The sequence below is a fragment of the Xenopus laevis genome, chromosome 1L, assembly GCF_017654675.1.
Source record: "Xenopus laevis strain J_2021 chromosome 1L, Xenopus_laevis_v10.1, whole genome shotgun sequence".
Taxonomy (NCBI): domain Eukaryota; kingdom Metazoa; phylum Chordata; class Amphibia; order Anura; family Pipidae; genus Xenopus; species Xenopus laevis.
In genome coordinates, this window is record NC_054371.1 from 56,261,562 (window position 1) to 56,277,818 (window position 16,257).

At 36.7% G+C, this 16,257-nt stretch overlaps 1 protein-coding gene across 1 annotated transcript in view; it reads right to left on the reverse strand.

Annotated features, from left to right (window-relative positions):
* Positions 1-16,257, reverse strand: part of rxfp1.L (relaxin family peptide receptor 1 L homeolog) — a 118,238-nt gene that overhangs the window by 38,763 nt on the left and 63,218 nt on the right. The window contains exon 3 of the mRNA XM_018231112.2: positions 8,632-8,736. Within this exon, the coding sequence (XP_018086601.1) occupies positions 8,632-8,736 (105 nt within the window). The remainder of the gene's footprint in view (positions 1-8,631; positions 8,737-16,257) is intronic.

Genomic DNA, 16,257 nt, shown 5'->3' on the forward strand with positions numbered 1-16,257 from the left:
GCACCTGTTGAGTGTGGGGTAACAAAGAAAATTCCTGCAGGGTACTGTCTCACTTAAACCCAAACATTCCAACCCCAGAGAAAGTGTGGGAATAATAATAATTATCTCTTTAGTGCTATAAAATAAAATCTCTGATCTAGCAATTCAAGCTGTCATGAGGAGGTGGGTAAAAGCCAGGGTTGGTGATTAAACAAGTAGATAAGAGGGCAGATAAGATTTTACTTTTATTTAACAATAAACCATAAACTGGCTTCCATTGTTCCTGTCATTACTTTAATAAACATGTCACTTCATAGGCAGCATCCAGGGCAACAAGAAAATGTCACTCTAAATCTGGTAGCTGTTAAGGTGGCCATAGATGTAACAATTACGATCTTTCCTGCATTGTTCTTTTTCAATTAATGTGTAGAGCTGAATTGTGAGATTTAGGGTCAGAAGGGTCGAATATCGAGGGTTAATTAACCCTCGATATTCGACTGGCGAATTAAAATCCTTCGACTTCGGATATCGAAGTCGAAGGATTTTGCGCAATTCGTTTTTCTTAAAGAGACATTACTTTGACTATCGAATGGTCGAATAGTCGAACGATTTTTAGCTCGAATCATTCGTTTCGAAGGTCGTAGTCGAAGGTCGAAGTAGCCAATTCGATGGTCGAAGTAGCCAAAAAAATTATTCGAAAATCAAACTATTTTTCCTCTATTCCTTCACTCGAACTTAGTGAATGGAGGCCCCATACAGTTAGAAATAATACAATTCTACCTGTATTTGATGACTCAGCAGTAACAGCCTTCAAAGGCGCCTAATCAAAATTTTCCAGCCAGCCCGATCGACAAGCCGACTGATATCCAAATCTTTTGCCGATATCATAACTTGTCTCCTGCCATACACGCATACATCTATGACCATATTTAGCCTTCAGGCAAGATGGCCCATGTTCCGTCAAGGGGCTAGATCACACTGTACCATTATGCATGACATGGGATCACTGTGTGGGAATACTAGACAAGAAACATGCCTATGATTAAATTGTCAAGCCTATGATTATAGGTCTATACAGAAAACCCAGGAGAAGAAGTGCAGCCTATTTCCTTTTATCCTATTTTTGGATAGAGATGACATAAACAAAAGTCAAAGGGGCTCTTTTATGAGCCACAGGTGAGCAAAGTTTGCTGCCATTTAATTAAAGGTACTACTCTTTTGGTCTTAACTGCCCCCTATTGAGAATCATCTGCAGTGCACCTATTGAGACAGGGGAACCCTAGAGCTGATGTCACCTCTGAAGATGGAAGTACCTCCAGGTTTTCCACAACTGTCTGTGTCAATTGACACAGCAAAATTGCACCTAATACATCATGTGCAGACATCATTTTAACACCGGAAGTGACAGCAGCTAGAGTTCAACAACATTCAGCTAAAAAAAGAGTCTACTTTGTGTTGAAACGGTGCTCATTTTAAACCATCAGCTGAAATTGCATTAGGCCCATAGCTATGCTGTTGCTGCAATTATGCTGGAATTGTTGGAAAGGCGATATATTGTCGTGCTGGAGACTCGCTCCCAAAATTGTACTTTGCACACTGGGTGTTGGTTAATAAACAAACACAAATAGCTAGCTCAGATGTAGACACGTTTGGGTGGTATTTATTATGCTTGTCAGAGTCCAGGACAACGAAGTGCAAATTTCTAAATGATTGATTCTTCTGCTATGATGATTTTGCAAATTGTGTCAAAATCTAAATTTTAAATTTTTTTCCCAATCTAAATCTGCCTCCTAAAATCTGCCAAGGTTTTTATTTAAAAAGAAAATGTGACTATGAATTAAAATAAAAACAACCTAGGCTTTGCCACAAATTGCATCATATCACAATTTGAAAAGAGAGATGCCTTGGGTAGATTGGATGTACTTACTGTGCATTAAGGGATTCCTTCCACACTCCAGAAATATTTACAGTAGGTAGGTTAACTGGGTCCAAGTGAAATTGACCCTAGTGTTTTATATAAATGTGAAAAAGAATATAAGCTTCACTAGACACGGCACTACTTATAGCAATATTGACGGCACACAGATTTCTCCACAATAAAAAAGATTGTAACAAATCCTCTTTTGAATGAGTTTCTCAATTTGTATTATTATTCCCATTCAATCAACACATTAAAATGACATTTTCATAAAATCCCCAGTAGTCACTGAGCATGTCAGGGAAAGCCTGAAACTGTTTACTTTTCGGTAGCAATTTAACCGATGATTAAATAAATATGCTGAAATCATGCAGTCTAGCAGTGATTAGATTATGCAATAACAAAGAGGCAAGGAAGACGTATACTTATATGGAACAATTGATGCTATTTCTAATCCAATTATTTGCCCATAACAACAGATTCAGAAGAACGGCAGAGTTTATACAGCTGAATCTGTATGGGATGTTGTGATCTCAATTAATAATTACACTTTCTCTAACCAGACAAAATTGAACATTAATGATGTAGAACAGTGCCCATCTCCAGGGAGCAAGGAAACTTTCAGAATGACCTTTTCTTTGCTAAGAAGTTCTGTTTTCTCATTAGTCACCATGGCTTATTCTATTTATTCGGTGACAGAGAACTTTTCAGCTCCTGATTCTGACAGTGCTGCCGCCCACATCTAAAAGCATATTGTTGTAATTTCAAGCCTTGCCTTAGAACATCACAGCTCTCATATGTTAAAAACTTTCAAGATCTGAGTGTCAAAGCCACAGTTTACAGCTTATCATTGCTCGGGGATTTACTGAGCACACTGAGTTTTTTTTAGAGGCTGCAGGTGGAATCTGGTGTAGTATTTTCATTTTGTAGTAATAGAGGCAAATATTAGCCTTGTATTTATTATACTGTCTTGTAACCCAAAGCAAACAATCTGCAATTAAGTTTTACTGGTCCAATGCTGTTAGAATAAAGAATGCAAACATTTGATTGCTACGGGTTACTTTATTTGGTTAAACTTTTGTCCATGTTATTGTACTGTGTAACCCCATTTTTGTTTGGACAACACCAAGGGGAAATTAAGTGCAAGTGTGTGTTCCCACAAACCTGTAACCTTGTCCTTGTTCCCACATCCATATAAAGAAAGGCTTTTCCTTAAAATTCAGACTTTTCACACTGTTTTACTAGAAAAGGGTGGGGGAGTGTGTGAACTCTGCAGTGACATTTTTCAAAACATTGACAGGGCTAACGACTTGTACTTCTTCAGTAAAAACATTGGCCATAAAATGGCAGTAGGGTCGCACATGACCTAATACTGATGTAGAGGGTATCCATATTATACGTAGATATTCCAAACCTCCAACATCTAGTCACTTGCTCCATTTGACCTGCTCTAAACCCTGACACTTGTATGAAATATTTGCAAAATGTTAAGATTTAATTGCATTGGATTCATTTTAAATATATCAGTACTTTTGTACATTATTTTGGTGTACTCTGGATTTTTATTGTTTATCAACATTTTTTTTTGAGAATATTATTGGAAATTATGTGCCTCTACCTTGTTCGGAAAAACAGGAATCCTGTTAGAGCCCTGCGGTGCTACCTCTATACCAATTCCTGATTTTTTTTAAACCTATTTGATTTTTTGCATAGTTGACATTTATGAAACCTTGTTAACAAATAACAGGTTTCACAGCTGTTTTACACCATCTCCTCCCAAACAAGTGGAATGTACTATACATTAGTTCAGTATTTGTAGTACCTTTTTAACTACATTGCGCTACACAAACTGATATTTTTAAGTAACAGCATCTCAGCCTGTGCCCCTATATACATTGAACCTTAATTTAGTAAACTCTGAATGCAAAAATCCCAAAAAAATTGTGATTGTTTTTTTTTTTTTATAAAATTAGACTTTTAAAAAAATCACAAATTTTTAGGAATTTATTAAAGTCGAGTATGGGAAAGTCCGAATCTGAAAATCTGGCATCTCAGACCTGTTGAGGTTGCATTTAAGTCAATGGGAGAAGTCCCAATGATTTTTTTGATGTGCACTGAGTTTCGTACAATACCCCGGTGAAAAATCAAAAAAAATTGGATTTTTTCGTGCAAAGCTAATTTTCGGGAAAATGTAATAATAAATACGTAAGCGTAAAAAGCCCGAGCAGATTTGATCGGCGTTTGTCGCAGAAAATATTGAGATAAACTCTAAACATCAGAGAAGCTAGAATAATCATTTAGTTGAAAGCAGAGCTTAATCAGGTATTAATCTAGATGGGACTTTGCAGAGCATCACATATATTCAGTTGCAAGTTAAAGACATCCCTTTGCAATGTACAGGAGAAGGGGCTGTAACTGGGTTATAGTGTATATAGCAAGGCTCAATGGTGTCAGTATTAATTTATATTAATGTCATTTTTATTCTCAGGAAAGTGACTGCAGTAAAAACCATGGCTAGAAATATAACAAAGTGTTGTAAGAGCATCCAAATGTGCAGTTATGTGTGGTTTCCCCTCCAGTGGTGCAAAGCCTAAATATATTATAGAAGCAAAGGAACACATTAACAGGAACACAAGGGAACATTAATTACAATACATAATAATGCCACAAGGCTTGTTAGAACTGATTCCAACAAAGTTCTAAACATGAAGAGAGAAGATGAAGCTCGATGTAGCGTGCATGTGGGCCCTAGACAACAGTCATTAACTAACTCATTACATGCAACCAGCATTGTTCATTCTTTTAGTGTTTTGCTAACTCAAGAGCTTTAGTACAGTACAGGGCACATTATTAGATTTTTGAGATACATTAAAAGGCTTCAACAAATATTTGAGCATTTACAAGCTATTTGAAAAAAACAAAAACCTTACTGAGCCGAAGTTTGCCCAGGAGCAAAGTTGGTTTCATATTATTTTATGACATGTAATTTGGCTGAGTTTAGATTTGTATTATTATATTAATGTCAATACAAGTTTCAACATAGAAATTAGCTTCCAGCTATCATTGATTCTATAGTATACAGAACATTTTATATTAGAGTTTTTGCTTTTAATAGAAATCTGCTATTCCAACCATCGCCAGGAATCTAGGGCGACCCTACCGGTCAAATGCCGTTTTAATTTTTGGACTAATGTAATTACTACTGTATCAGTCCGCTAGTGGAGAAGTAGTCAGCTCTCCTTCAAGGCTTTATTTCCCACAATGTGTTGGATATTTTGGAATTCAGTGATCAAGGAGAATGCAATATGCAAGGCATTGTGGTAAGTGGGATCTTGGCTGGGGGAAAGCTGACTACTCCTACATTGTTTCAATGGTACATGTAGTCAGCAAAGATGACAGTTTACCCCATTAGGGTGATAATGATTAAGTCCTGAAGTAATGAGATTAGATGAGACCGCAAGAAAAGCAGTGCAGAGAATAGAAAGGACCAGACACTGCTGTCATTAGCCATTCTACTGTTTTTCATATATTTCAAAATCAAATCATTGAACATTTTTAATTACTGTACCTTTGAAAGCTGTTTAGAATTCCAAACATGAAGGTCAAGTTTAGTCACTATTGACTCTATAATACGGGGAGGCCCATTTACTAAAGGTCAAATTTTAGTGGTATTAGAGATTTTTGAAACCACAATTAAACTCTATTTCTCTAAAATTACAAATGCCATGAAAGTTATTAAAAGATCCGAATGAAAAAAGTATGAAGAAAAGTAGCTTTTGAAAAAATTTGAAAACCCCGAAATTTTCATTAATGCAAAATTAGTACAACAATTAGGGGCAGATTCACTAAGGGTCGAATTTCGAAGTTAAAAATACTTCGAAATTCGACCCTCGAATTGAAATCCTTCGACTTCGAATATCGAAGTCGAAGGATTTAGCGCTAATCCTTCGATCACACGATCTAAGGATTTTTCGTTCGATCGAATGATTAAATCGTTCGAATCGAACGATTCGAACGATTTTAATTCAACGATCGAAGGAAAATCCTTCGATCAAAAAAAGATTAGCAAACCTATGGGGACCTTCCCCATAGGCTAACATTGACTTCGGTAGGTTTTACCTGCCGAAGTAGGGGGTCGAAGTTTTTTTTAAAGGGGAAGTACTTTGACTATCGAATGGTCGAATAGTCGAACGATTTTTCGTTCGATTCGTTCGATTTCGTTCGAATTCGAACGAATTTAACCAATTCGATGGTCGAAGTACCAAAAAAATACTTCGAAATTCGAAGTATTTTTCATTTGAATCCTTCACTCGAGCTTAGTGAATCAGCCCCTTAATGCTTTGCTCTCTGAAAACCTGTAAAACCGGAAAACAAAAAGCTGATTTTTGCAAGAAATAGAAAGGGAACTTCCATTGACTTCTACATGACCTCGGCAGCTTTTACTTGTACTTTTTTACTTGTAGATTTTATGGTTTTTACACAATTCAAAAAATCATTCATTTAGTAATTATGCGGAAAATGTGTCAGTTTGTAGTAAAAAGCATGATTTGAAGAAATGAATGTTCTGCAAACTTTCAAAAATCAGCCCCTAAATGTTCCTTTTTAAGAAAACTTTTTTGTTTGCCATCATTTCTGCAACCTACACCTAAGAATTGCAGGCAGAACTGATAATCTGCAGAAAAAGCATATCAGACAGTATGAGGATAAATGCTAGGCTTCCATACATGCACCGAATCCACTATTTTGGATTCGACCGAACCCCCAAATCCTTTGCGAAAGATTTGGTTGAATACCGAACCGAATCCGAATCCTAATTTGCATATGCAAATTAGGGGTGGGAAGGGGAAAACATTTTTTACTTCCTATGTTTGCATATGCAAATTAGGATTCAAATTCGATTCGGCGGAGCAAAAGGATTCAAATAAATCCGAATCCTGCTGTAAAAGGCAGAATCCTGGCCGAATTCCGGACTGAATCCTGACCCTAATCTTGGATTTGGTGCATCCCTAGTTCAGAGCTAAGGGGCTGATTCCCTAAATTCGAGTGAAGGATTCGAAGTAAAAAAACTTCGAATTTCGAAGGTTTTTTTGGGCTACTTCGACCATCGAATGGGCTACTTCGACCTTCGACTACGACTTTGAATCGAAGGATTCGTAGTAAAAATCGTTCGACCATTCGATAGTCTAAGTACTGTCTCTTTAAAAAAAACTTCGACCCCCTAGTTCGGCAGATAAAAGCTACCGAAGTCAATGTTAGCCTATGGGGAAGGTCCCCATAGGCTTGCCTAAGTTTTTTTGATCGAAGGATATTCCTTCGATCGTTGGATTAAAATCCTTTGAATCGTTCGATTCGAAGGATTCAATCGTTCGATCGAAGGAATAATCCTTCGATCGTTCGATCGAATTTTCTGCGCTAAATCCTTCGACTTCGATATTCGAAGTCGAAGGATTTCAATTCCTAGTCGAATATCGAGGGTTAATTAACCCTCGATATTCGACCCATAGTGAATCAGCCCCTAGATGTCAGAGTAAGATAAAATGATATCCTATGTTAAATTCTTGCCGCACTGGATTCTTGACATAAAGCACTCATGTGCAGTATGTTTAAAAATCAGTTTTCACACAGATGTGGAACTTTTCCATGCAGTGAATGCTTACTGATCTATCTGTACTGCAGCATGTTGAAAAAAACATTTTATTCAGCTTTGTTTTTAGATGGGGTCAGTGGCCCCAAGAAAAAGAAAGAAGAAAAAGCAAATAATTAAAAAAAATTATAAAAAAATAAATAATGAAGACCAATTGTAAAGTTGCTTAGAATTACCCATTCTATAACATACTAAAAGTTAACTTAGTTAACGAAACAAGTCAGCGGTTTGGAAGTCAAAATGGAAGATCAATAGGAGAGGGCCTGACATTTAATTAAATAGCAATAAAACTGAACCCTTATGATCGATCTGTTCATGTTGTCAGGGTTAGTGGAGCCAACAGTCAATTACCTCTTTCAGTTGCAGGCTGAAATAGGCACAGTAGGAACAATAATTAAAAAACTATACAAAATCAACAATGGAGACCAAATGAAATGTTGCTTAAAATATGTCCATCTATAGCATAACAAAAATATATATATAAAATAATATAAAATAAATATATTAAAAAGGGTACATTTATGGCAATATTCCAGAGTAGTGATGGGTGAAATTATTCGCCAGGTGCACTTCACAGCCAGCGAATAAATTTGCGAATTTGCAGGGAAAATTCGTCGGCGTTAAATTTTTTTTACACCTGTGACAGTTCTGATGCTGGCGTCAAAATTCGCCCATCAATATTCCAGAGCTCTTATTAGTTTAGAAGAGTCAGTAGAAAGAAAGGTTAACATATAATTGCACAGTTTAATGTGTATTCAGAACATTCCCACTTGGCATATCAATATTAATAAACAGATGATTCCACAGGACAATTAAATATATTCTTGACACCTAGAAGTTCATATTGCCCATAAATACATGGAACATGTCTCTGCCATGTGAGCAAAACTGGCTACTCCATTTCATAGCGGTATCAGCGCTGCGCAATATGTTGGCGCTCTAAAAATACATGGTAATAATAATAAATAATATCTATAAATGAAAATATGCTGAAAAGAAATGTCCATTGCACACAATAAGCTATAAGAAGTAAATCATGGAACTCTTCTTGATAGTGGAATGATAATATATAACTGGAAGATCCGCTTACTGCATTCAGACGGCTTCATCTCCAAGTCAAAGGTGTTTATGCCGATTTTCTCGTAGTGCTTTTCAAAAAGTTTATCAAGCTGTTGGGACCACCCATTGTTGTCTCCTATTAAAATAAAATAGGGAAAAAAATAATCTCAATGCAAGAAAAAACCTCCCGTGTATATTAAAATATATGTACCTTTAAACTAAGCAGTAATCAGTATGGCTTTATGAAGGACAAATTGTATCATACAAATTGATTTGCTTTTTAGGATGAAGTAGAAAGATGGACAGTGGGGCTGCAGTAGATCTGTTCAACATAAACAAAACTACACTGTTCCTCTACAGTTAACCATTTTATCTCCCCCAAATATGTTGAGCTAACCATTAAAATAGTACTTGTGGAGCTATAGCCTCCTTTGCCCTGCACCTTGTTTACTAAGCACAGCTACACAATCCTATGTTTAAAGACAAGCTGGCAGCTAGTAGAATTCATTCACTGCCATATTACAGAGACTAATGAAATGGACACTGATAGTTTCTGCCAAAACACAGCGTGCCTGGGAAAGCTGAAGCAGGTGCAGTGGTTGAAGACTGACATTAGTAGGATTCCCTTAAAGAGATACTGGCATTGCCATAAACGTACTAAATATACATTTGATGCACATTATATGGATGGGAATGAAGACCAAGGCTGACTGCAGTAGATAACTATAAATACCTGTATGTATTGCATTCATTGCCGATTCCCATGTCTATGTAACCTTAAATTATAATTACTGATATAAGCTAAATATTAGTTTCTATATTAAGGGGGTTATTTATCAAAGGAGTTTATCCGTTTCACTGAAAGCGAAAATTTTTCAGGATAAAAAAACCTAAAATTTATTCGAGATTTTTTATGCCCTGAAGCTACTACAAGCCCAAATCCAAAAATTCTCCAGCTAAAACCTGTTGATGTAGTGTAGAAGTCAATGGCAGAGGTCCCTTGAACCATTTGAAGATGTTTTTATGTTTTTTTTACAGTGTTTTTTGCTCGAAACTCAATCAATGCTTCTTTTAGCTGATAACTCGACAAATTGCGGTATTCCTGTTTCCCCCCCAATTGTATTCAATTGAGTTTTTTACATTTGGGTTTTTTTCATTAATAAGCAAACATTCGAGTTGTGAAAAATGTCACCGCCCTCACAAACTAGACCTTTGATAAATAACCCCTACGTTTACCTACTGCAGCTGTCCTTATGGTTGCTGCACACTTCAGTTGTTTTCTATTAAATGCATGAAATCAGTTGATATTGTATATATATATATTGGAAGTTCAAAAATGTAGGCTGAGAATGTGTTTGAGTGTGTATATATTATTAATAACTTATTTAATGTCCATATCCATTTAAAGCCTGCATGTTCTCACTTCTAGGCGCCTAGAGGCACTTGCTTATTATGTCTAGGGAGAACGCTGAGAAGGTTTGCTCTAATAAACTATTCTGTACTAATAGAGTTAAATTCTGCCTGCGCCTTGCAACTCCTGCGAATAATGCTTAGCCATCGTTTTGTGACACACGTCAGTATGCCCTGTGATCATGATGTTTTAAAGTCATAAACTCTTCCATGAACTTCTCATCTAAGCTTGACCCATCTTGAATTACTTTTGCGTTTGGTTTCAAATAGTGCCTCTTCAATCATCCGTGTCACAGACACCTCTGTCAGTTTCCAGGCGGAAACCCTTCTAAGAAATAAATCCCATTTGTGTTAGGCAAGAGCAATACACTACCAGACACTGACCTCTAATCCCTCTCATAAAACAATGACACACACACTGCCTGGCTGCAATTTAGATTTTAAATTGGGAGATGCAGTTCATTTATTCTACCAAGATGAGCTTCACCGTGATGTTTAATTTGGGTAGATCTCTTAAGTAAACCTTCTATCAGTCTGCATGTTAGTGATGATGAAAACCTTCTCTTTGGGAATTTAATCTGAACCTATTTCATTTCTCTCAACAATACACTTTGTATGACGTTTATATTTCATTTAAAAAAATGTAGGTTACATGCAGATTACTTGCTAATAACATCTTTCTTTTTCTGTATTTAACACATATTTATGTAGTATTCTAGTAGCCCTACCTATATAAATACAATTAATTCTGAATACAATTATATAACAAGTGCATTATACTTTTATAATAGCATTTTGTTTCATGGCAATATTAAGCAGCAGTTCACCTACTAGGGCTCTTTTGCAAAGGAATCTTTATACATGGTTTTGATGCTAATCAACTTTTTATATTTATTGTCACGATCAGTACCCTAAATCCAGAACAAGTGCTAGGTTCCCTGGTCACGGCTCTGCTTCCGTCTGTAGCAGCCGATTTTGGCCTCGGAGGAGCCCTCAGCTACTCAGAAGTCGCCAGGTCTGAATAAGAAAGGAGCCTAGCAAGAGTTCTGGACAAGCAAAGAGGCACGATTGTTTACCAAGGATTTAGGACGGAAGGCAACACAACTCAGAAGGATCAAACTGAATAGCGTGGTCAGAGGCCGGGTTGGTACAGGTAGAGTTCAAGCAAGGTCAGACAGGCAAGGATCAGGATTGGAGAGATCAGAATAGTCAGACTGGCAGGCCAGGGTCAAACCAGGATACACTAATTGTGTTCACATAGAAAAGCACCCAGGAAGAAATCAAGTTAGACCTAACAACGGGCCATGATCTACATTCAAAGCCCCTTTAAAAACCTTTGAATTTCGCGCCAATGTGCGATGATGTCATCACGCCGGGAAGTATAACCCGGAAGTGCGCGCCACGCGCGCCATAGGATAACTGGCACCAGAAGGGAGAAGAACCACATGGTGGGCGTCCCCGCTGGAGGCATGGCGGGCGTCCCCGCCAGCCACTAGACGACCAGGGTGAACGGACATTACAGTTATTAGGATATCAGAGGATTCATTTGTCAAGCTTGGTACAAATTTGTGCATCCAGGTCAATAATGAATTTAAACCTTTGGGTTTATATTTTCTCCTCTTTGCATTAAGCAAGTGCAACATGTGTAGTAAGCTGCCTGGCTTATGGTGTTGGTGCCCTTCCTTAACATCCAATTAACACAGGCTGCTGGCTGGCAGGCAGAGAATTCTAGGGAAGGAATCCTGAGATTTATTTAAGCTCCAACTTCACCCCAAACCCATATGCCAGCTATACAGTTACTTTTCAGTCAGCCCATAGTGCTTTGGTGTGCTCAGGAGGAGTCACCCAGATAAAGGTTATATTAAAAGGAAAAATGGGTTATGCAAAAGCAAAATGCAAGTTAAGTGCCTTGTCTGTTGCTGTCTGAATGCCTGAGAAAGTAGACCATAGTAAGAAGATTAAGCTCTAAGGTAACTCAAATTGTGTGAGTGAGGTAAAGTGAATGTTAGGTAGCTCCTGTTATAGCACATTCTATTGGATAGATTTATCAAAATGTGAGATTAGAAATCACCACAAAAAAATCAATTCATTTTCTATTAATTCTTATGGGATTTAGATTTTTAGAATCATATTTTTCAAATAGTGAACTCAACTTAAAAAAAATATGATTCTAAAAATCCTATAGGTGCTACTAACAGCAGCATTGTGCTCCAACGTGAAGAATAACTTTGGGATTGTTCCCCACATTCGTTGCAATCAGACTTATGCATATTACTTGCTTGTAGATACCAGTGCTTCTAAATCCCCAGCGGCTCCAACCCAATATAGACAAGACTTTGTTTCTGAGGAAGGGGGTTGTCCCATGAAAGCTTGTGCCTTCATTTTCATTTGAAATTCTTATTTTCCCTTTTTTTAAGGTCTATATAATCTTGATAACTATTGGGAAAGTCAAATTGTGTTGTCTTTTAAATGTCATATGTTGTTGTAAATGCTCTAACTTGGACTGAGAACGAAATACATACAATATATATATATATTTATTTACAGGGCACTGTGTTTGGTCTTTTCTTTCAGGACTTCTAATATGCTATTTTTTATCCCTTGTTCATTCAGCTTTTTTAAGCTTTTCTTTTACATTAAATGAATTCTCTCTAATTGGCAGTTTCGTAGTGTTGGGTGAGGGTTAAAGTTGTACTAGGTGCAAGGATATCTTCTATTATCTGTGCAATTGTTTGATTTATTGCTTAGATCTAAACATCACATATTTCCTGTTGTTGTGAGTACTCCTGCTGGCATTGGTGGCTTGATCTTTATGTAAGGAAAACATTGTCTCAGTTTCTTCAAGTCTGGCCCAATGCCTTATATAATGGTACATGGAGATACATATTTACTGTAGTGTTATACCCTCTGGGAGTTTCATTCTTCCTTTTGTTCCTGTAGCATGGACTTAGTAAAGTGTGCCAGGCTACAGCTTGTTCCATACAGAGAACAAACTTTGGATATTGTCTCTCTTTAGAGACAGAGCCGACAGTGTATATGACTGTAATTATACTGTGTTTTATCATTTTGCTTGCTTGGATGTTCTTTTTCCCCTCAAGGCACATAATCTCCAAGGCAGTAGCCAACCTGTAGTCAGTTATTAGAATCCAGGTTTCTTTGTTTATGAAGTTTGGCTCACATTGTGATCCTTTTCAACAAGGGCTTCTATTCTTGAAGTATTTAATAGTATAGCTTCCTTTTGGATCTGTATGATGGTAATGTCTTTGTGTTTTGTGTTCTGCAAATAGGTCATCTTCCTTTCTTGTGATGATCAAACTAAATCTTTAGGTTTTCTTCATGTGAAAAATGACTATTTGCAGCATCTACAACTAGTACAGGGTAATTTAGTTACATAAAGTTCATTTGGTTTGAAAAAAAAGTCAAATGTTCATCATGTTCATCCCTTCACTATATCTCCTGGCATCACTGATTTACAATTGTTAAACAAATTAAGAAACTATAGCACACTCACAGGTCTGAGCAATTATTGCGCCCCTTGGCAAACAATGCATTGACCTACAAAAAGAAGGCATGTGGTACTGTGCAAAAGTGTATATATCTATATTATGTGCTACCAAGTGGTAAGATGAGTGGTCTGCTGGGGCAATTTGGTGCCCTAGTTTGCTCTGCACGCTGCACGCTGCCTTCCAGCCTGTGTCAGAAATTATTACTATTAGTAGGTTTCCCTAAATCCCTAGTTCTACTAATAGTATCGGCATAATAATTATTTGTAGTCATAAAAAGTGGCATATAAAATAAACTGAATAAAAAAGAAAAACACAAAAAGAATAATATTTTTCACCTGACATACTTTCATCAGAAGTGTTTTTAGACAATACCAATAGTTCTGAACATTGCAGGCAGTCATGGAAAAAATATCTGAGAATTGACTGTGACATAATTAGGACAACTGGAGGATGTCTAGTGCGAATGTATTTATATCCTGGGAAGAACACAGAGTTCTGTAAATAGTTTCAACACCACTATTAGAACCAGATACCCCTTACGTTCATCTAACCCTTTATTTTGCCATTTTTATATAGTTGCATATATATATATATGTTAGTTTCTCTTCCCAGGCCCACTTGAAGTTCAGACTTTGCAGTCCGCTTGATCATTTACGGCAAGCAGATGCGCAGAAGGGGTTTGGGCTTCTAGGTGCACGTTGGGCCCCCTGAAGGTCTTCTGCAGGGGGGACCTGTCTGCATCAAAATACACCACTGGTACCAGCTATAACCCTATATACACCAGTTGGGTCTTCCATTCAGGTTATTAGTAACTTACACAAATTCTAATTGCCATTTAGCTTCCAAGTCCACTAAATTAATCTGCAAAGTGAAACTTTCTCTTTTAGGGGTATATTTATCAAAGAGTGAAGTTAGAAATCTCCCAGTTCGCTAGAGTAAAATACAGCCTCTTCTATGGCATTTTTAAAGGCGTATTTATCAAAGGGTGAACTTTCACTTTCACCCATTGATAAATATGCTGTTAAAAATCCCATAGAAATGAATGGAGAGAGGGGGTATTTCACTCTAGCAGACTGTGTTTATCTCTAACTTCACTCTTTGATACATAAACCCCCTAGTGCGTGTGTTTGTAAACACAACAACATTTGTGTGAAAACATAACTTTGTACTTATTGTGAACCACACATGTCTTTGCTTCGAAAAGTAGGCATGAAAAATAGTTTTTGTTCACTTGAATCAAAAAAAGAAAGGTGGAAGTGGGATGTTGAGGAAAAAGATGGAAAATTAATATTTCATATTTCAAGATGGTGGGGTGGAAAATGGGTTAAAAATGAGTTCTGAAGACATTCTAATGACTTTTTATAAGTAATAATGGATTAGAAGAGGACTAGCTGATAATATATCACAAGAATTATGACAACAGAGAAACAATATGCTAGAAAAACATAAGGAAATGGAATGGGAGTTGCAGGTTTGAGTTGCAAATTATGAAAGTAAGGGACTTTCTTATGATCCAATTCAGTATAGCTATCTTTTATTGCTTTATTTTTGTTTATTCACCAACTGCCAAGGATGTCTTGTTGCTCTTTTTTTATTTTTCATAAATAATTGATTTTAGAACTAAAACGTTTTCCCCACTTTCAGAAAGTATACACCTAATGATATAAAATTAATCTTTTATGTCGCATCCTCTGTTACGATAAAGACTTTTTATCCTTAAAAAAAAAAACACCAGGAAATGGTCCACAGGCAAGTTCCATGGCTATAAATTCTTTAACTCAAAACAACACAATGCAATATTTAAGACTACTAAAGCGTGTAGTGGAAATATATATATACAGGTATAGGATCCAATGTTAACCCATGTTATGCAGAAAGCTCCAAATTACGTAACTGGCTTCTCTAAATAATCATTCTTTTTCCTTTTTCTCTAATAAAACAGTACCTTATACTTGATACAAACTAAGATATAATTAAGCATAATTGGAAGCAAAACCAGCCTTTTGGGTTTATATAATTTTCTAGTAGACTTAAGGTATGCAATAATGTTCTCTAAATATGCCAAATCAGTCTTTTTGTTTATATTAATTATGGTCACTTTGCCCTTTATTCGGAAGCATTACATAATTACATAATTGTGTCTTTTTTTAGCTGTCTGTAGATGTATTATGTTGAATGTTTAAATACAGGGAAAATCTTACACTAATTTCTAACAGGAATTATTGTACCAGGAAAATGATGGTGTACAAGTTTTCTTCTATTGTTTATGAGCACTAAAGCATTCAATGTGCATACGGCTTTTCACTATGTCTCTAAACCTTCCTATTATGCCTGTAATGGTTGTTCGCCTAATGAGACACCCATGGCGTGCAAACAACCCCTTTATGTCTGGGATAAGGGGAACCAAAGAGCGTATTTTGTTATATTCTTGTGCCAAAACAATTGCCCTAGATTATGGGACTCTTGGCCTACCAGCCCCTCTCTGAACACTGAGCTGATTGTTGCTTATTTACAAGCATGGTTCATTTTGTCTAAAGGAAATGTATGGGCTATTTATAACCCTGGTTCTCTGATTCCATTATGGAAGAACTGTATGTAAGAATGTATGTTTTGTAACAAACATTAAGGGGCTGATTCACTAAGGGTCGAATAACGAGGGTTAATTAACCCTCGATATTCGACTGGGAATTGAAATCCTTTGACTTCGAATATCGAAGTCGAAGGATTTAGCGCAAATAGTG